This window comes from Pseudophryne corroboree, chromosome 5 (genome assembly GCF_028390025.1).
Source record: "Pseudophryne corroboree isolate aPseCor3 chromosome 5, aPseCor3.hap2, whole genome shotgun sequence".
Classification (NCBI taxonomy): Eukaryota; Metazoa; Chordata; class Amphibia; order Anura; family Myobatrachidae; genus Pseudophryne; species Pseudophryne corroboree.
The window spans coordinates 502,441,341-502,462,961 of NC_086448.1; the positions used below are offsets into that span (position 1 = coordinate 502,441,341).

At 46.9% G+C, this 21,621-nt stretch overlaps 1 protein-coding gene across 2 annotated transcripts in view; it reads left to right on the forward strand.

Moving 5' to 3' along the window:
* Positions 1–21,621, forward strand: part of LOC134927915 (ovalbumin-related protein X-like) — a 154,303-nt gene that overhangs the window by 72,643 nt on the left and 60,039 nt on the right. For both annotated transcript variants that reach the window (XM_063923031.1, XM_063923033.1), the window contains exon 4: positions 864–981. In XM_063923031.1, coding sequence (XP_063779101.1) covers positions 864–981 — 118 coding nt within the window. The remainder of the gene's footprint in view (positions 1–863; positions 982–21,621) is intronic.

Here is a 21,621-nt window from a genome sequence, read left to right on the forward strand (position 1 = left end):
GATGATGATGATGTTTGCGTCTTTGCTTCTGGGTGCATCTACATGCTAGATTTAAGATGCGCATACAGTATCTAAAGATACATGCAATTCAAAATACAAGAGCGAGAGAATGGAAATGGACAGAAATTAAGTAAAGTAAAAAGAGAAGGAGAGCTAAATTAAGAAGAGATAACCATGGTTTATTTTGACAGGTCATCTGTAAGGAGTTTTTATGATGTCCCATGTTTGTGTAGGTTTCTTCTGAGTGATGTTAAACTATATATGAGACAGTTGTTTTTTTGTCAATCTAATTTGTCACTACATGTTACGAGGTCATATGCCCATTTCTTATTATAATACATCATTCATATCTGGGTTTCATAAGCCAAGGTTATCTACTGTATACTCTATTGTAAACAGTATGAACTTGCCTTGTAAAGTATGATAACATTGCAGGTTTTCAAGTACAGAGAACAAATCCATTTAAATAAAGCTTAATTACCAATTATATAAATTGAGAAATAATTTGCTAACTAATTAGACTGAATATATTAAGCATGAAGATAATAGTGTTACTCCCTTTGGGAATAAATGAATAAGACACCAGGACAGTTCCATCCAGTCTCATCATACTGTGATTCATTACAGTGTAACTTCAACACGCCCATCAGAGCCTGACAATGTTAATTAGAAAAATAAATGAATGATCTTTTGGGAAAAGTTGTAATATGTCATTTATATAACATATGTAATATATTATTACTATGAAACTAGTATACCGTACCTACACTTGTCAGTTCCCTACAAACCTGTAGAGACAACCTGTTTGCATATAAAGCAAAATACTTAGAAATTTTGTTAGATTTCTTTTCTTTTCTTTATAGACATACGTCAATGTCTCGGAAATGTGGTACAACTCAAAGCCAGACAAAACAGACTTTCAAAATAAACCGAGGGATGCCTGGAACCATATTAATGGCTGGCTAAAAGAAAAAAGTGAAGGTAGGCAATAATATTTTGTATGTTGTTAAACATATAGATTGTGTTTCAAAATGTTTATTGATTATCAGAAACAGGAGGATACAACACCGCATTATTATCAAATAGTTGTTAACATAATGATGAATATAGAAATATAACCATGATAGTTTTTAAAAAGCAATCTACATGTTCTGTGACTGATTAAGGGTTCTGGCCCCCCATAGGCCAATGTATTCATAGTGCCCCTACCCCCTAAGTGCCAATTTCTAGGTAAGGGTTTTCACGCCGTGCCAACAGAGTTGGCATAGCTATAATGGAAGTGGTGTTGCTATCATTTTAGTTAGTGTGCTCCATCCTAGTGTCCACCAGGGGTTAAAGTGAGTCAGAACAGTGCGGAACTGCATTCCGCCAGTTCCATTTGGAGATGAAATGCAGTTCCGCCTCCTCTGGCTCACCTAACCCGATGTCAGTCCAGAGCCACAGGGATATGCCGGGCGCCCGCTGGTAACACAATCTCAGCAGGCGCCCGGCATTTCCCTGCGGCTCCCTCCCCACAGCAGCAGTCGGAAGCAGGAGCTGACTACTGTGCTCCAGCTTCTGGCTTCCGAGTCCCACAGCGTGCACTATAGGAGAGACGTCATGACGTCTCTCCCATAGTTCTGAGGAGCGGGCGCCCGACCAGATGGACGGCAGCGGGCAGAGGCAGGAGCGGGGTTTTAGGTAAGTATGTTATTTTTATGTGTGTGTAATGGGCAATACTAAAGGGGACACTGCCAAGGGGGCACTACCAAAGGTGCAATACTAAAGGGGACACTACCAAAGGGGCAACACTAAAGGAGTCACTACCAAAGGGGCAACACTAAAGGGGGCACTATCAAAGGGGCATTACTACAGGGGGTATTACTAGGGGCAGTACTACAGGGGGCATAGATAGGGGCACTACCAAAGAAGCAATACTACAAGTGGCATTACTAGGGGCACTACCAAAGGGGCAATACTACAGGGGGCATTGCTATGGGCACTACTACAGGGGGCATTACCAAAGGGGAATTAATACTGGGGGGACTACTAATGGGGACAATACTACATGGGGCATTACCACTGGGGGCTTTACTACAGGGGGCATTACTGCTGGGAGCACTACTACTGGATGCATTAGTACTGGGGGCACTACTATTGGGGGCACAGCATAAGTGGCATCACTCCTGGGGGCATAAGGGGCACTGTATAAGGGGCACCACTACTATGGGCTCTACATAAGGGGCACTACCACTGTGCGCATTGCATAAGGGGCACTGCTGCTGTGGGCATTGTATAAGGGGCACTACTGCTCTGGGTATTATGTGACTATTGGCACTAATACTGAGGGCATTGTGTATAAGGGGCACTACTGTGTGTCATAACATGAATAATGTGTAATATGAATAAGATTGTGCTACTGTGCAGAGTAATGTGAATTGGGGATACTATTGCATGACCACGCCCCTTTTGCGGCGTGTGCCTATGGTGTGCGCAGTCCCTTAACTAGGTGCTGTGGAGGGTGGGGAGGGATCACTTTAAGCACTGGTGGCCACTACAGTACAAAGCCCATTTCAGTGAATGTCCTACAATACAGACATCACCCATATAACTGTATAAAAAAACAGAGATAATCAGAGTGACCACCTTAAAATACAGAGAACATTATACAGACTGCTATACAATATACAGACCAGCCTAGTTACAAATCCAGACAGCTACAATACTTACCAGCTGCCTTTTGTACCTCAATCAAGTTGTCTTTTCCCTATGTCTTCAACTGCATTTCATCGTACTCCTTAACCCAAAACAATGGATCAGTCTGTAGGATTCCTTCTTTCGTGCCATGGTTGGTGCTCCGGTCACACAATGGGTATTGAGAGTTACACTTATTCTTCCTCAACCTTTTTATTGTTTTACCTTTCTTTTTCCTCTTGCTTCCTTCTCCTCCATCCTTTTCTATTCCTCTCCTTGGCTCTGTCCTCCAACCTCTTCTCTATTCTTGGACTGAAGTGCTAAGTGGTGTGCCGCAAGGCTCAGTATTAGGACCGCTATTGTTCAATATTTTCATTAACGACCTAACAGAAGGTCTAGAGAGCATGGTGTCAATTTTTGCAGATGATACCAAATTGTGTAAGGCTATAAATACAGAGGAGGATGCCGAGTCTCTTCAGAACGACTTAGTTAAATTAGAAGCATGGGCAGCCAAATGGAGAATGCGCTTCAACACAGACAAGTGTAAGGTAATGCACTGTGGTAACAAGAACAAAAATTACACCTACCTACTAAATGGGGTAAAATTAGGGGATTCTGTACTGGAAAAGGACTTAGGTGTCCTCATAGATAGCAAGCTAAGCAGTAGTACCCAAAGTAGGACTGCAGAAAAGAAGGCTAATAAGATATTAGCATGCATAAAACGGGGTATTGATGCTAGGGACGAGAGTATTATACTCCCGTTATATAAATCACTAGTGAGGCCACACCTTGAATACTGTGTACAATTCTGGGCACCGTACTACAAAAAGGATATCCTGGAGCTAGAAAAGGTACAGAAGAGGGCGACCAAACTAATTAAGGGCATGGAGACAATGGAATACAAGGAAAGGCTTGAAAGACTATGCATGTTTACATTGGAAAAGCGGAGACTAAGAGGGGATATGATCAACATCTACAAATATATAAGGGGACAATACACAGAGCTTGCGCGGGACCTGTTTTTGGTTAGATCAACACAGAGGACTCGTGGACACTCGCTCAGGTTAGAGGAGAGAAGATTCCGCACAATACGGCGTAAAGGCTTTTTCACGGTAAGGACAATACGTGTTTGGAATTCCCTGCCCGAGGGAGTTGTAATGGCGGAATCTGTCAACACCTTTAAGAATGGGTTAGATAAATTCCTAATGGATAAGGATATCCAGGGGTATGGTGCATAGTCATGCATTCTAGTTACTATAAATAGGGATAAAATGCAACGGCTGACAGCAGTATCAGTCAGAAATTTTAGTCAAATCATCATGCATAAGAGACCACAAATAGGTTGAACTCGATGGACAATTGTCTTTTTTCAACCTCAGATACTATGTTACTATGTTACTATGTTTGTGTGATTATTTATTATTATTATTTATTACCAGTTATTTATATAGCGATGAGCTCCACTTGGAGGAATTAGTGAATGCAACGTGTGGGCAGTACATTGCACATACCGAACACCAAAACTACACTATGGAAGAGGTGCTGCTTGGACTGTTAGTAGGTGGCTAGCTTTTTCTACCTGACCCTGTTGTGTAGATACCACCAGTGTCAGGGAACACAGCATTTGATGGAAAGTGGAAAGTGGATGAGTGTAGCTGGGGGCATGCCAGACGTCTGTAACTGGTACTTACGGTCATAGCACCTCCGCGAAACCAGAAGTGATCCATGACACTGCCGACTGGATGATGTCACGTCTGGTGCAGTAACCGGAAGTACCAAGTACAGGCATCTGGCATGCAGTGAGCATGGGGGAAATGCTGAGGGAAGGTCCTGGGTGAATTGTCACCATGTTTGCTGTGTTATATGTCCTGAGGAAGGGGTCAAGGAACGTAGACGTGGATTAAAAGCACTGTTTTGGTTACATTCACCGTTCCAAGCTTTTCCTCCAGTTCATGCATATCTAGGGGTGAAATCCCATTAGGAGGGCACATGAGCAAGGTAACACCCACTCTGGGTACCAGAGTGCCGGGGCATTTGGATGGATATAATATATATATATATATATATATATATATATATATATATATATATATATATATTAGTGATGTGCACCGGACATTTTTCGGGTTTTGTGTTTTGGTTTTGGATTCGGTTCCGCGGCCGTGTTTTGGATTCGGATGCGTTTTGGTAAAACCTCACCGAAATTTTTTTGTCGGATTCGGGTGTGTTTTGGATTCGGGTGTTTTTTTCAAAAAACCCTAAAAAACAGCTTAAATCATAGAATTTGGGGGTCATTTTGATCCTATAGTATTATTAACCTCAATTACCATAATTTCCACTCATTTCCAGTCTATTCTGAACACCTCACACCTCACAATATTATTTTTAGTCCTACAATTTGCACAGAGGTCGCTGGATGGCTAAGCTAAGCGACATAAGTGGCCGACACAAACACCTGGCCCATCTAGGAGTGGCACTGCAGTGTCAGGCAGGATGGCACTTCAAAAAAATTGTCCCCAAACAGCACATGATGCAAAGAAAAATGAAAGAAAAAAGAGGTGCAAGATGGAATTGTCCTTGGGCCCTCCCACCCACCCTTATGTTGTATAAACAGGACATGCACACTTTAACGAACCCATCATTTCAGTGACAGGGCCTGCCACACAACTGTGACTGAAATGACTGGTTGGTTTGGGCCCCCACCAAAAAAGAAGCAATCAATCTCTCCTTGCACAAACTGGCTCTACAGAGGCAAGATGTCCACCTCATCATCATCCTCCGATTCCTCACCCCTTTCACTGTGTACATCCCCCTCCTCACAGATTATTAATTCGTCCACACTGGAATCCACCATCTCAGGTCCCCGTGTACTTTCTGGAGGCAATTACTGCTGGTGAATGTCTCCACGGAGGAATTGATTATAATTCATTTTGATGAACATCATCTTCTCCACATTTTCTGGAAGTAACCTCGTACGCCGATTGCTGACAAGGTGAGCGGCTGCACTAAACACTCTTTCGGAGTACACACTGGAGGGAGGGCAACTTAGGTAGAATAAAGCCAGTTTGTGCAAGGGCCTCCAAATTGCCTCTTTTTCCTGCCAGTATACGTACGGACTGTCTGACGTGCCTACTTGGATGCGGTCACTCATATAATCCTCCACCATTCTTTCAATGGTGACAGAATCATATGCAGTAACAGTAGACGACATGTCAGTAATCGTTGGCAGGTCCTTCAGTCCGGACCAGATGTCAGCACTCGCTCCAGACTGCCCTGCATCACCGCCAGCGGGTGGGCTCGGAATGCTTAGCCTTTTCCTCGCACCCCCAGTTGCGGGAGAATGTGAAGGAGGAGATGTTGACGGGTCACGTTCCGCTTGACTTGACAATTTTCTCACCAGCAGGTCTTTGAACCTCTGCAGATTTGTGTCTGCCGGAAAGAGAGATACAACGTAGGTTTTAAATCTAGGATCGAGCACGGTGGCCAAAATGTAGTGCTCTGATTTCAACAGATTGACCACCCGTGAATCCTGGTTAAGCGAATGAAGGGCTCCATCCACAAGTCCCACATGCCTAGCGGAATCACTCTGTTTTAGCTCCTCCTTCAATGTCTCCAGCTTCTTCTGCAAAAGCCTGATGAGGGGAATGACCTGACTCAGGCTGGCAGTGTCTGAACTGACTTCACGTGTGGCAAGTTCAAAGGGTTGCAGAACCTTGCACAACGTTGAAATCATTCTCCACTGCGCTTGAGTCAGGTGCATTCCCCCTCCTTTGCCTATATCGTGGGCAGATGTATAGGCTTGAATGGCCTTTTGCTGCTCCTCCATCCTCTGAAGCATATAGAGGGTTGAATTCCACCTCGTTACCACCTCTTGCTTCAGATGATGGCAGGGCAGGTTCAGGAATGTTTGGTGGTGCTCCAGTCTTCTGTACGCGGTGCCTGAATGCCGAAAGTGGCCCGCAATTCTTCGGGCCACCGATAGCATCTCTTGCACGCCCCTGTCGTTTTTTAAATAATTCTGCACCACCAAATTCAATGTATGTGCAAAACATGGGACGTGCTGGAATTTGCCCAGATGTAATGCACGCACAATATTGCTGGCGTTGTCCGATGTCACAAATCCCCAGGAGAGTCCAACTGGGGTAAGCCATTCTGCGATGATCTTCCTCAGTTCCCGTAAGAGGTTGTCAGCTGTGTGCCTCTTATGGAAAGCGGTGATACAAAGCGTAGCCTGCCTAGGAACGAGTTGGCGTTTGCGAGATGCTGCTACTGGCGCCGCCGCTGCTGTTCTTGCTGCGGGAGGCAATACATCTACCCAGTGGGCTGTCACAGTCATATAGTCCTGAGTCTGCCCTGTTCCACTTGTCCACATGTCCGTGGTTAAGTGGACATTGGGTACAACTGCATTTTTTAGGACACTGGTGACTCTTTTTCTGAGGTCTGTGTACATTTTCGGTATCGCCTGCCTAGAGAAATGGAACCTAGATGGTATTTGGTACCGGGGACACAGTACCTCAATCAAGTCTATAGTTGCCTCTGAATTAACGATAGATACCGGAACCACGTTTCTCACCGCCCAGGCTGCCAAGGCCTTAGTTATCTGCTTTGCAGCAGGATGACTGCTGTGATATTTCATCTTCCTCGCAAAGGACTGTTGGACAGTCAATTGCTTACTGGAAGTAGTACAAGTGGTCTTCCGACTTCCCCTCTGGGATGACGATCGACTCCCAGCAGCAACAACAGCAGCACCAGCAGCAGTAGGCGTTACACTCAAGGATGCATCGGAGGAATCCCAGGCAGGAGAGGACTCGTCAGACTTGACAGTGACATGGCCTGCAGGACTATTGGCTTTCCTGGGTAAGGAGGAAATTGACACTGAGGGAGTTGGTGGTGTGGTTTGCAGGAGCTTGGTTACAAGAGGAAGGGATTTAGTGGTCAGTGGACTGCTTCCGCTGTCATCCAAAGTTTTTGAACTTGTCACTGACTTATGATGAATGTGCTGCAGGTGACGTATAAGGGAGGATGTCCTGAGGTGGTTAACGTCCTTACCCCTACTTATTACAGCTTGACAAAGGCAACACACGGCTTGACACCTGTTGTCCGCATTTGTGTTGAAATAATTCCACACCGAAAAGGTGATTTTTTTTTTTGTATTTTGACCAGGCATATCAATGGCCATATTCGTCCCACGGACAACAGGTGTCTCCCCGGGTGCCTGACTTAAACAAACCACCTCACCATCAGAATCCTCCTTGTCAATTTCCTCCCCAGCGCCAGCAACACCCATATCCTCCTCCTGGTGTACTTCAACACTGACATCTTCAATTTGACTATCAGGAACTGGACTGCGGGTGCGCCTTCCAGCACTTGCAGGGGGCGTGCAAATGGTGGAAGGTGCAAGCTCTTCCCGTCCAGTGTTGGGAAGGTCAGGCATCGCAACCGACACAATTGGACTCTCCTTGGGGATTTGTGATTTAGAAGAACGCACAGTTCTTTGCTGTGCTTTTGCCAGCTTAAGTCTTTTCATTTTTCTAGCGAGAGGATGAGTGCTTCCATCCTCATGTGAAGCTGAACCACTAGCCATGAACATAGGCCAGGGCCTTAGCCGTTCCTTGCCACTCCGTGTCGTAAATGGCATATTGGCAAGTTTACGCTTCTCCTCAGACGCTTTCAATTTAGATTTTTGGGTCATTTTACTGAACTTTTGTTTTTTGGATTTTACATGCTCTCTACTATGACATTGGGCATCGGCCTTGGCAGACGACGTTGATGGCATTTCATTGTCTCGGCCATGACTAGTGGCAGCAGCTTCAGCACGAGGTGGAAGTGGATCTTTCCTTATTTTACCCTCCACATTTTTGTTCTCCATTTTTTAATGTGTGGAATTATATGCCAGTATCAATAGCAATGGCCTACTACTATATATATACTGCGCACAACTAAAATGCACCACAGGTATAGAATGTAGATGGATAGTATACTTAATGACGACACAGAGGTAGGCACAGTAGTGGCCTTCCGTATCGTACTGCTATATATAGTATACTGGTGGTCACTGTGTCAGCAAACTGCAAAACTAAAATGCACCACAGGTATAGAATGTAGATGGATAGTATACTTAATGACGACACAGAGGTAGGCACAGCAGTGGCCTTCCGTATCGTACTGCTATATATAGTATACTGGTGGTCACTGTGTCAGCAAACTGCAAAACTAAAATGCACCACAGGTATAGAATGTAGATGGATAGTATACTTAATGACGACACAGAGGTAGGCACAGCAGTGGCCTTCCGTATCGTACTGCTATATATAGTATACTGGTGGTCACTGTGTCAGCAAACTGCAAAACTAAAATGCACCACAGGTATAGAATGTAGATGGATAGTATACTTAATGACGACACAGAGGTAGGCACAGCAGTGGCCTTCCGTATCGTACTGCTATATATAGTATACTGGTGGTCACTGTGTCAGCAAACTGCAAAACTAAAATGCACCACAGGAATAGAATGTAGATGGATAGTATACTTAATAACGACACAGAGGTAGGCACAGCAGTGGCCTTCCGTATCGTACTGCTAAATATAGTATACTGGTGGTCACTGTGTCAGCAAACTGCAAAACTAAAATGCACCACAGGTATAGAATGTAGATGGATAGTATACTTAATGACGACACAGAGGTAGGTACAGCAGTGGCCTACTGTTTGTAATGCTATATATTATATACTGGTGGTCACTGGTCAGCAAAACTCTGCACTGTACTCCTCCTATATAATATTATACTGGTGGTCCCCAGTCCCCACAATAAAGCAGCACACTGAGCACAGATATGGAGTGTTTTTCAGGCAGACAACGTATACTGGTGGTCACTGTCAGCAAAACTCTGCACTGTACTCCTGCTATATAATACAGCTGCTCCCCAGTCCCCACAATTAAGCAGTGTGAGCACAGATATATTATGCAGCACACTGAGCACAGATATGGAGCGTTTTTTTCAGGCAGAGAACGGATAAAACTGGTGGTCACTGATCAGCAAAACTCTGCACTGTACTCCTCCTAGCAGCTGCTCCACAGTCCTCCCCACAATTAAGCAATAAAGCAATCAAGTTCAACAATAAACGGAGAGGACGCCAGCCACGTCCTCTCCCTATCATCTCCAATGCACGAGTGAAAATGGCGGCGACGCGCGGCTGCTTATATAGAATCTGAATCTCGCGAGAATCCGACAGCGGGATGATGACGTTCGGGCGCGCTCGGGTTAGCCGAGCAAGGCGGGAAGGTTCGAACCTGCCTCGGACCCGTGTAAAATGGGTGAAGTTCGGGGGGGTTCGGTTTCCGAGAAACCGAACCCGCTCATCACTAATATATATACACACAGTCCCAAGTTTCTGCACTCTCCAATATGGGTAGCAATGATGGGGTGTTCCAATAAAGACAAGATGTCCAAAAATTTATAAAATATGGATCTGGAACAATGACTTGAGTCTGTACCAGTTTCTGGATGGCCTGCTGTAAAGTTATACTTGCCTGCTGTGAAGCTGGTAAGCCTGATTTGAAGAATCTGTGAGGTGGGAGGTCTTGGAACTCCAGTCTGTATCCCTGGGAAATAAGATCTATGACCCAGGGATCCCAGCACATCTTGACCAGATGTGACTGAATAATTTTAGTCAGACTCCCACCTGACAGCCCTCCAGGCTTCGCGGTCCACCGTCATGCTGAAGGCTTTGAGGAAGCAGAGCCTGAGCTCTGTTCCTGAGCACCTGCAGTATCTGGTATGCGTGGTTTACCTCTTGCACCTCTGGAAGACGTAACAGCGCCTCTGGATTTTCCCTGTAAATTTGAAGCTACATAAGCTTTCCTGGCTGGGGGATCTGCGGAAGGGAGATACGTAGACTTACCCGCAGTAGCTTTGGAGATGCATTTGTCTAGTTCGTCTCCAAACAAGGCCTCTCCTGTGAATGGCAGGCCTTCCACACCTTTCCTGGAGTCCACATCAGCAGTCCACTGGCGTAGCCACAAGCCTTTGCGTGCTGAAACTGCCATAGCGGTGGTGCGTGCATTAAGCATACCAATCTCTTTTATGGCCTCCACCATAAAGTTTGCAGAGTCCTGTATATGCTGCAGGAGTAAAACAACATCCCCCCTAGACAAGGAATCTAACCCCTCAATTAGGTTACCTGACCATTTAGCAATGGCTTTTGTGATCCACGCACATTCAATAGTGGGTCTTTCGGCCACCCCAGCAGCTGTGTACAATGATTTGAGTGTATTCTCAATTTTACGTTCAGCCGTATCTTTTAGGGAGGCTGCACCAGGGACAGGCAATACAATTTTACGTGACAGCCTAGAGACTGATGCATCCACTATCGGTGGATTTTCCCATTTTTTCCTATCCTCTAGGGGTAAAGGAAAAGATGAGAGCAACCTTTTAGGGATTTGAAATTTCTTATCAGGGTTAACCCACGGTTCTTCAAACAGGGTATTCAATTCCTTTGAGGCAGGAAAAGTGACTGAGGACTTCTTTTTACATTAAAATAATATTCCTCACACTCTGACACTTTATCAGGAATTTGCAGAACATCTCTGATAGCCTCTATAAGAGCCTCTATCCCCTGTGACAGAGTAGCATCCCCCCCCCCTCCAAATCTACCTACCCTCCTCCATATCTAACCGTCAGTGTCAGTCAGACTGCAGAATATAAACTCATCCACAGTCTGTCTTAAGCATTGCGTGTCTTTATCATTGCGGGATAGCTTTGTAGAAATATTTGAGATCATTCCCTTAATGGAAGTAACCCAATACGGTTCAGCACCGCTATTCTGGGAAGGTGCACTGCCCTGAGTATCCAGTAGTGAGCCCCCTGGTGAAGAGGAACACTCCGCAGTACAAGAAACACTCTCTTTGCCTGACATAATGTAAATGTGACAGCACACACACACACACACACACACACACACACACGTAAAGGTTAAGCACAATTAACCCACTTCAGGGAGACACAGAGTTATTTGGAGCCAGCCCCCACCGCCGTTATCGCTAATGCCAAGCTTAGCCAGGTCACAGACTAAGTACCCTGATAGGGGACTTAGTACACTAATAATCGCTCTCCCCCTGCTATGACCCCTTGGTACCGCTGAGGTAATCTGGAGTCTCTCCGGAAAAGCTGCGCGTCCCTGTCAGTCAGCGTCTGTGTCCACTGCAGAGGGAAAATGGCGCTGGTGAGCTACTGGATCCTCTCATAGTGAAGGCCCCACCCCTTCAATGGCGCACAATCTTCAGGCTTTTTTTTAATACTGGCTGAGGTAATCTGGTGCTTAAAATGGAGAGAAAACCATTTTGAGGCTGTTTTTGCCAGTGTGGGTACTGTGTACAGTGTACTGTGTCTGGAGACGCATTCCGCCCAGGTTAGAAGCCATGCGTCTCCATACACTCATGCCGCCATAATGGCCGGTGCCTACTAGTCGGGACGCCGACTTAGTACTCACTATTCTTCTTTCTTCTGGCTCTGTTAGGGGTGGTGGCGTGCTGCCGCAATGTACACTCGCCGTGGTGGAACTTGCGAATGGTTCCCTCAGGAGCTCAGTGTCCTGTCAGCGAGGAACGGGACCATTAACCCTTCAAGAGGTTGGGCTATTCCCCCTCCACCCCCCCCAAGTCCCACGAAGCAGGCAGGCTGGTGCAAACCAGCCCTGCCTGAACATAACAAACATAAAATAAATGCAGAAACCTCTTCAGGAGCTTCCATAAGCGTGACCGGCTCCTCCAGACACATTTTCTAAACGGAGTCTGGTAGGAGGGGCATAAAGGGAGGAGCCAGCCCACACTATCAAATTCTTAAAGTGCCCATGGCTCCTAGTGGACCCGTCTATACCCCATGGTACTAAATGGAACCCCAGTGTCCTCTAGGACGTAAGAGAAAATGTGTTAAAATGCGCATGTAAACAAGTGTGTACTATGAAATCTAAACCATTATTAAGTGTATAAGGTATCTATATCGATGCATAAACCCTGCGATTACGTGAACATGTGTGAAAAGCCTTACATTACTTATTGCACGCCCCATAGGCCACTCATCACACCCCTTAAGTACAAGAACATAAATCCAAATGTATATAAAAATTACATAAAAATGAACAATTTAAAATTACAAGTACAATCACATAAGATCCCAATTCTAAAATACCATATAAACTCTGCACAGATGATAGCAGCATAATTCCTACTTTCATTGTAAACATAAGGTTAATCCATTCCTCATGGATTTTTTCTATGAGGCAGATATAAAACTATCTTGTATAGCCATAGTACAGGTCGCAGTGAGTCCATTACCAATACATAAATAGCTAGATTAAATTATTTAAACCAAATGATTCATTGAGCCCATTAGGTCGGATAGTATCCAGCCTGAAAATCCAACGAGTGTCAAGCTGAAGAAGCTTCTTTGCCCTATTCCCCCCCTCTGAGGGATTCTGGTACATGATCGATAATGCAATATTTTAAGGTGGCCATGCTTTAAATTCAAAAAATGGCGTGCCACTGGTTGGTCACTGGTACCCAGAGGCGGATTGGCCATAGGGGCTACAGGGAAGATTCCCGGTAGGCCGGCACACCCCGGGGCCTGTTTTGTTTGAGGACATGTGGTCCTTTTTATAGACATAATGAATAAGATGCAAAATAATTTGCATATATGAAAATTACTTTGCCATTAAGCCTGTGATTGCAGATGATCTAGTGTATACTCTGTCTGCCTGCTTGGCTAACATATAAGATTGAGTGAATAGTGATTGGGATACGGTTGGTGTAATAAGCAAGAAAATATATATTTCTAAAGAATTACATAGTTTACTCAATTCTGAAGGTGTATCATATAATGTGCTTAAAATATTTAATTTTATTTCCTTGTAACTTCCCCCTTGATGCTGGACATGCCCACTATCTGGAAAGTCTTGGGGGGAGGGTGCTGCTGCCATGGCCCATGGCTAGACCCTACACCTCTGCTGCCCATGTGGGGCCACTAGTACAAATTTTTCCAGGGCCGCTTTTTGTTCCCAATCCGCCCTTGCCAGTGGTACCTGTATTCAGAGCAGATCTAATCGTCTGTCTATGTTATCCTTATTTTAAATTGGCACTCAGTTTTGCCTACATAGTAGAGGCCGCACGGGCACATGATTACATATATTACAAATTTTGAATGGCAGGATAGCGGCCAGTTAATTGTATATTTTTGAGCAGAATGGGGATGCAAGATGCCATCGCCGGCAGACATGTAGCTACAGGTTGTGCATCCTACACACTTGTAGCAGCCATTACCCCTACTCAAAAAATGTTGGGGGTCTGTTTTTTTTAATTTAATTTTGACAATCATATCTTTAATGTTTTTACCCCGTCTATAGCTGGGCATGATACGTGTGTTCTTTATTGCTTTTAGATCTGGATCTTTGGTTATAATAGGCCATAGGGCTTTAGCCTTTTTGCTTGTATATCGGCTTTTGGTGTTACAGTATATGTATTTACCCAAGGTAATCTATCATGTGTTCTTTGGGGAGTAACTGTTATGAGCCACGGCTGTGGCTCATTCCTGTTTTGCATGTCAGTTAGGTATTTTATGTTATTCTTCTGTTCATGTTCCCCGTGGGTGTCATGGGGTGCTCGGAACTCACCCTTAAGGAGGGGATACTGTTATGAACCACAGGTAGTAGTTCATTCTTATTTTATGTTTATAAGTTGTTTCGCAGGCCAGGATTTCCCGTTGCTCTGTTTAAGAGTACTCTTGGTTGCTGCCGCTGGTGAGTCTGTGTAATTGCAGCTTGTTCCCATGTGTTCAGCCTCACCTGGCTGCTAATTGCATCTTGTCAATTTGGAGTCATGCAACAGGGCAGCTGCATGAGATTATTAATTAGGCCTCTGTTATATGCTGGCTCAGTGCTATTCACAGACGCTGGTGATATTTCTAGGTTTCCAGTCTGCTTGAGTTCTGAGCTTGGTTCCTGCTAGTTCCTGAGCTCCTGTGTAGCAGTGTCAGTCGAGCTGCTTCCTGTGTCGATTCCTGTGTCAGTCCCTGTGTCGATTCCGTGTCCTGCCGTGAGGCGTTCCTGTCCTGAGGTCCAGTGGCTTTGCCTGTGCCTGGTCAAGTTTCTGGCTTCTTGGTGTCCACCGGTCTGTCGTTTGGGATTCTGCCTGTCCTCCAGTTCTGAGAGTCTGTGTCAGCAGCATTGGGAGTTCCTGTCCGTTTGCCAGTATTCGTACCGGTTCCGTGAGTAGCGGCTCTGCCGCGTCCGTCGGCCTAGGCCGCTGTATTCCGTTATTATTTCTGTCACTGGTGTTTTGCAGAGGGTTCTGCTTATGCTGTCACCGCCGGTACACAAAAGTATTGTGTCGGCGTGTGGTCAGCATTTCCTTTGTTGTTCTTTTCCTTTGGCGGCAAGCCGCACATACATTTGGTTTTAGGCTAGTTAGTAGCCCCTGGCTTTGGTTGTTTCAGTAAGAGGGCCCCTTGTTATCACCCTGTCTCGGTACACTCTTTGTCTCTCATTAAGACCTGAGGGGGTATCGAAGTTGGGCAGACGTAATCCGCCCTTCAAACGCGGCTGCCATGGGTTCAAGCAACCATAGTCTCGCAAGAGTGTACTGACAGCACGGGCGAGACAACGGAGATAGGGCGCCAGGGGCTATTCCCTTTCCATTCCCCTTTCCCAGCGTTACGTCCTGGTGCTCTGGACTCACTTCATAACATCTCCCTTGTTCTGAGCACCAGGAACCTAACAGTAACCTTAGTTAGTAGCTCAACCCTATACTGGGTGATGGCTTTTGCTCTTGCTGCTTTTAAAAGGGACGCAGAATATCCTCTCTGTAAAAATGTATTTTTCATGATCTTCTAAGTTAGTGGCCACATTAGTGATTCTACATACCCTTAGGAACTGGAAGTAGGGCAAGCCCTTGATGGTAGGGGTAGGATGAAAGCTACCATAGCTTAGAATCTTGTTCCTATCAGTAGGCTTCGAAAACAAGTTTGTTATAATCTTCCCCTCACATATGCTAATAGAAATGTCCAAAAAATTGATCTGTGTGTGGCTGCAATTCACAGTTAGCTTAATGGGGCTATGAGGTGTTTTGTGACATAATGATATCGCTTAAAGATTGTTCACTCCCTGTCCAAAAAATTAACAGATCGTCTATATAACGATAATACAGAGATTTATTTTGTTATCACTGGGTTCTCATAGAACAATCCACGTTCCACCTCCCACATGTAAGTATTGGCAAATGCCTGACCCACCGCTGACCCCATTGCACACCCTGTAGTTTGTCTAAAAAACTTATCCTCAAAGACAAAATAATTGTGTGTCAGGGTGAATTCTAACAGCTCTATGAACAAACCAATATCAGGACCCTTGTATGCCACATTCCCTGTTAACATCCTCTTACTGCCTGCAATCCTTCACCATGCGGAATGCAGGTATATAGACTTGTTACATCTATAGTGTCTATTAGCATGTCATTAGGTACCTTTTCAATACTTAAAAATCTTCTAAGCAAAGCACTAGAATCTTTTAAATGCGTTAACGTTTGCTGCACACACAGTTGTAGATTAGCATCCAGAAAGATCGCTAAAGGCTCACACAGAGACCCCCGGGCCGATATAATCGGTCTGCCCGGTGGTCTCTGCGCGTCCTTATGGACCTTTGGAAGTGTAAAAAACACTGGTACAACTGGATACTCGTTAAACAATTTCTGTAACACAACATTAGAAATTAAGCCTTGATCACAAGCAGCTTTTAACAAGTTGGACAACTCCTTCTTATAAATCTGTTTGATCTTTCTCTAGGGGACAGTAAGTATCTGCATCCCTTAATAACCGGTAGCAGTGGCGTAACTACTGCCCCCGCAGTCCTCGCGATGGCTTGGGGGCGAGGGGCTGCGGGGGCGCCACTGACTTTGCACAGATTGACATGCGGACGAGCGTCCGCATGTCAATCTGCGGTCTCCTTCCCTCCGCTGCTGTAAGGAGGGACACGGAGCGCACATCGCGCGCCTCTCCTGTGTCCCTCCCTGGCTCTCCCCCGGCCTGTCTAATAAAGGAAGTGCCGTTCGTGAGCTCTGATTGGCTCACGAACCGGCACTTCCTTTATTAGACCGGCAGGAGAGCCAGGAGGGACACAGGAGAGGAGCGATATGCGCTCCGTGTCCCTCCAACACAAAGGAGCAGGGGGTGGGGGGAGCAGGCACTGTGGGGAATACCTGGCACTGGGGGCATATACCTGGCACTGTGGGGGGATATCTGGCCCTGGGGGCATATACCTGGCACTGTGGGGGAAGATCTGGCACTGGGGGCATATACCTGGCACTGTGGGGGAAGATCTGGCACTGGGGGCATATACCTGGCACTGTGGGGGAAGATCTGGTACTGGGGGCATATACCTGGCACTGTGGGGGAAGATCTGGCACTGGGGGCATATACCTGGCACTGTGGGGGAATATTTGGCACTGGGGGGAGCAGGCACTGAGGGGGCATATGTGGCACTGTGGGGGAAGATCTGGCACTGGGGGCATATACCTGGCACTGTGGGGGAAGATCTGGCACTGGGGGCATATACCTGGCACTGTGGGGGAAGATCTGGCACCGGGGGCATATACCTGGCACTGTGGGGGAAGATCTGGCACTGGGGGCATATTATTGGCACTGTGGGGGAAGATCTGGCACTGGGGGCATATACCTGGCACTGGGGGGGGAAGATCTGGCACTGGGGGCATATACCTGGCACTGTGGGGGAAGATCTGGCACTGGGGGCATATACCTGGCACTGTGGGGGAAGATCTGGCACTGGGGGCATATACCTGGCACTGTGGGGGAAGATCTGGCACTGGGGGCATATACCTGGCACTGTGGGGGAAGATCTGGCACTGGGGGCATATACCTGGCACTGGGGGCATATACCTGGCACTGTGGGGGAATATTTGGCACTGGGGGGAGCAGGCACTGAGGGGGCATATGTGGCACTGTGGGGGAAGATCTGGCACTGGGGGCATATACCTGGCACTGTGGGGGAAGATCTGGCACTGGGGGCATATACCTGGCACTGTGGGGGAAGATCTGGCACTGGGGGCATATACCTGGCACTGTGGGGGAAGATCTGGCACTGGGGGCATATACCTGGCACTGTGGGGAAAGATCTGGCACTGGGGGCATATACCTGGCACTGTGGGGGAAGATCTGGCACTGGGGGCATATACCTGGCACTGGGGGCATATACCTGGCACTGGGGGGGAATATTTGGCACTGGGGCGAGCAGGCACTGAGGGGGCATATGTGGCACTGTGGGGAAAATCTGGCACTGGGGGCATATACCTGGCACTGTGGGGGAAGATCTGGCACTGGGGGCATATACCTGGCACTGTGGGGGAAGATCTGGCACTGGGGGCATATACCTGGCACTGTGGGGGAAGATCTGGCACTGGGGGCATATTATTGGCACTGTGGGGGAAGATCTGGCACTGGGGGCATATACCTGGCACTGTGGGGGAAGATCTGGCACTGGGGGCATATACCTGGCACTGTGGGGGAATATTTGGCACTGAGGGGGCATATGTGGCACTGTGGGGGAATATCTGGCACTGGGGGCATATACCTGGCACTGTGGGGGAATATCTGGCACTGGGGGGAGCAGGCACTGAGGGGGCATATGTGGCACTGTGGGGGAATATTTGGCACTGGGGGGAGCAGGCACTGAGGGGGCATATGTGGCACTGGGGGGGGGGGTATATGTGGCACTGGGGGCATGTACCTGGCACTGTGGTGGAATATCTGGCACTGGGGGCATATACCTGGCACTGTGGGGGAATATCTGGCACTGGGGGCATATGTGGCACTGGGAGCATGGCCCTAGCAACAAGCACTACCCCCTAGCAACGAGCATGACACCCAGTGCATGAAACCCCTGGCAACGAGCATGACACCCAGTGCATGAAACCCCTGGCAACGACCATGACACCCAGTGCATGAAACCCCTGGCAACGAGCATGACACCCTGAGCATGAAAACCCCTGGCACCGTGCATGGAACCAAGAGCATGAAACCGCTGGCAACGAGCATGACACCCAGTGCATGAAACCCCTGGCAACGAGCATGACACCCTGAGCATGAAAACCCCTGGCACCGTGCATGGACCCAAGAGCATGAAACCCCTGGCAACGAGCAGGTAATTTAAAAGTAATTAGAAGCCTTACTGTAGAACTTAATGTGTAATGGGCATTACGGTGTGTGGCATAATGTATCACGGACATTGCGGTGTGTGTCATAATGTGTCAGGCATTACGGTGTGTTGTATACTATATCACGGGCATTGTGGTATAATGTCTCAGGATCATTGTAGTGTGTGTGTCATACTGTGTCACAGACATTGTATGTGCTATAATGTATCAGGGGCATTGCAGTGTGTAGCATAATGTATAACGGGCATTGTGATTCCTGTCATAATGTGTCACAGGCATTACGGTGTGTGGCATAATGTGTCGGGGGCATTACAGTGTGTGCATATTGTGTCATGTGCAATATTGTGTGTGGCATAATGGCTAAGGCCATTGCAGTATGTGGAATAATGTATACTGGGCATTACTATAAGGAGGAAAAATGACAAATAATGTAAGGGGCATGAATCAGGATTATTTTTCTTTCCTGTGGTGGCTAACGTCTGGGCGTGCAGGTTGCAAAACTGGGGTATAAGGTAGTCTTTTCCTGCAATGCCACGCCCCTTTACGCGAAGCCACGCCCATTTCAACGAAGCCACACCCCCTTTTGGCGGCGCGCGCATATTTGTCCCTTTACTAGTGCCAATTATGGGGGATATGGGGGGGGGGGGGGGGCGCCGAAGGATTTTTTGGCTTGGGGGAGAAAAATTTCTAGGTTACACCACTGACCGGTAGCACTCACCAATGTAGTCCGCCGTATTTTAAATCACCACCGAGCCCCCCTTAGCTACCCCTCTTACAATAATATCTTGTCTTTTACTCAAAGCTTTTAGGGCGATATTCTCATTTCTAGTATAGATCTGGGGAATCTCATCTTTACCAGCCATCTCTAATAACCAGTTAAATGTTTTCAGAGAGGGGTTATTTGTAGAGATGAGTGGGTTCAGAGAACCGAACCCTACCGGACTTTGCCTTCCGAGTTCGGTTCCGAGCCACGCTCGGGTTTTCCCGCCTGACTCGGAAACCCGAACGCGGCAAAACGTCATCATCCCGCTGTCGGATTCTCGCGGGATTTGGATTCCATATAAGGAGCCGCGCGTCGCGGCCATTTTCACTCCAGTCTCTGAGAGTGTATTGAGAGAACGTGTCCTCAGTGTCTGTGTGGGGGCGGGAAAGTGGGGTGGCGAGTCTTGTGCTGTGTTGTGCTGTCCAGTGTAGTCAGTGTATTGTGCTGCATCAGTTCAGCCAGTCACAGTGTTGGTGTCCTCTGCTGCCATATATCCAGTGTAGCTGTATAAAGTGGTGTTGTGTTGTGCTACATCAGACCAGTGGTAGTGTCCTGTCCATCAGTCATTCCAGTGACAATATACGCTGCTGCTATATGTCCACTGCTGTCGTATAATAATAAGAATTTACTCACCGGTAATTCTATTTCTCGTAGTCCGTAGTGGATGCTGGGAAGTCCGTAAGGACCATGGGGAATAGCGGCTCCGCAGGAGACTGGGCACAACTAAGAAAGATTTAGGACTACCTGGTGTGCACTGGCTCCTCCCTCTATGCCCCTCCTCCAGACCTCAGTTAGGATACTGTGCCCGGAAGAGCTTACACAATAAGGAAAGGATTTTGGAATCCAGGGTAAGACTCATACCAGCCACACCAATCATACCGTACAACTCGTGATAACCATACCCAGTTAACAGTATGAACAACAATTGAGCCTCAGTAACAGATGGCTCATAACAATAACCCTTTAGTTAAGCAATAACTATATACATGTATTGCAGAGAGTCCGCACTTGGGACGGGCGCCCAGCATCCACTACGGACTACGAGAAATAGAATTACCGGTGAGTAAATTCTTATTTTCTCTAACGTCCTAGTGGATGCTGGGAACTCCGTAAGGACCATGGGGATTATACCAAAGCTCCCAAACGGGCGGGAGAGTGCGGATGACTCTGCAGCACCGAATGAGCAAAGGCAAGGTCCTCCTCAGCCAGGGTATCAAACTTGTAGAACTTAGCAAATGTGTTTGAACCCGACCAAGTAGCAGCTCGGAAAAGCTGTAAAGCCGAGACCCCTCGGGCAGCCGCCCAAGAAGAGCCCACCTTCCTTGTGGAATGGGCTTTCACTGATTTAGGATGCGGCAATCCTGCCGCAGAATGAGTTTGCTGAATCGTGTTACAGATCCAGCGCGCAATAGTTTTCTTTGAAGCAGGAGCACCCAGCTTGTTGGGTGCATGCAGGATAAACAGCGAGTCAGTTTTCCTGACTCCAGCCGTCCTGGCTACATAGATTTTCAAAGCCCTGACTACATCTAGTAACTTGAAGTCCTCCAAGTCCCGAGTAGCCGCAGGCACCACAATAGGTTGGTTCAAATGAAACGCTGATACCACCTTAGGGAGAAATTGGGGACGGGTCCTCAATTCTGCCCTGTCCATATGGAAGATCAGATAAGGGCTTTTACAAGACAAAGCCGCCAATTCTGACACACGCCTAGCCGAAGCCAAGGCCAATAGCATGACCACTTTCCACGTGAGATATTTTAGCTCCACGGTCTTAAGTGGCTCAAACCAGTGGGATTTCAGGAAACCCAACACAACGTTAAGACCCCAAGGTGCCACTGGAGGCACAAAAGGGGGCTGAATATGCAGCACTCCCTTAACAAACGTCTGAACTTCAGGCAGTGAAGCCAGTTCTTTTTGAAAGAAAATAGATAGGGCCGAAATCTGGACCTTTATGGATCCTAATTTTAGGCCCATAG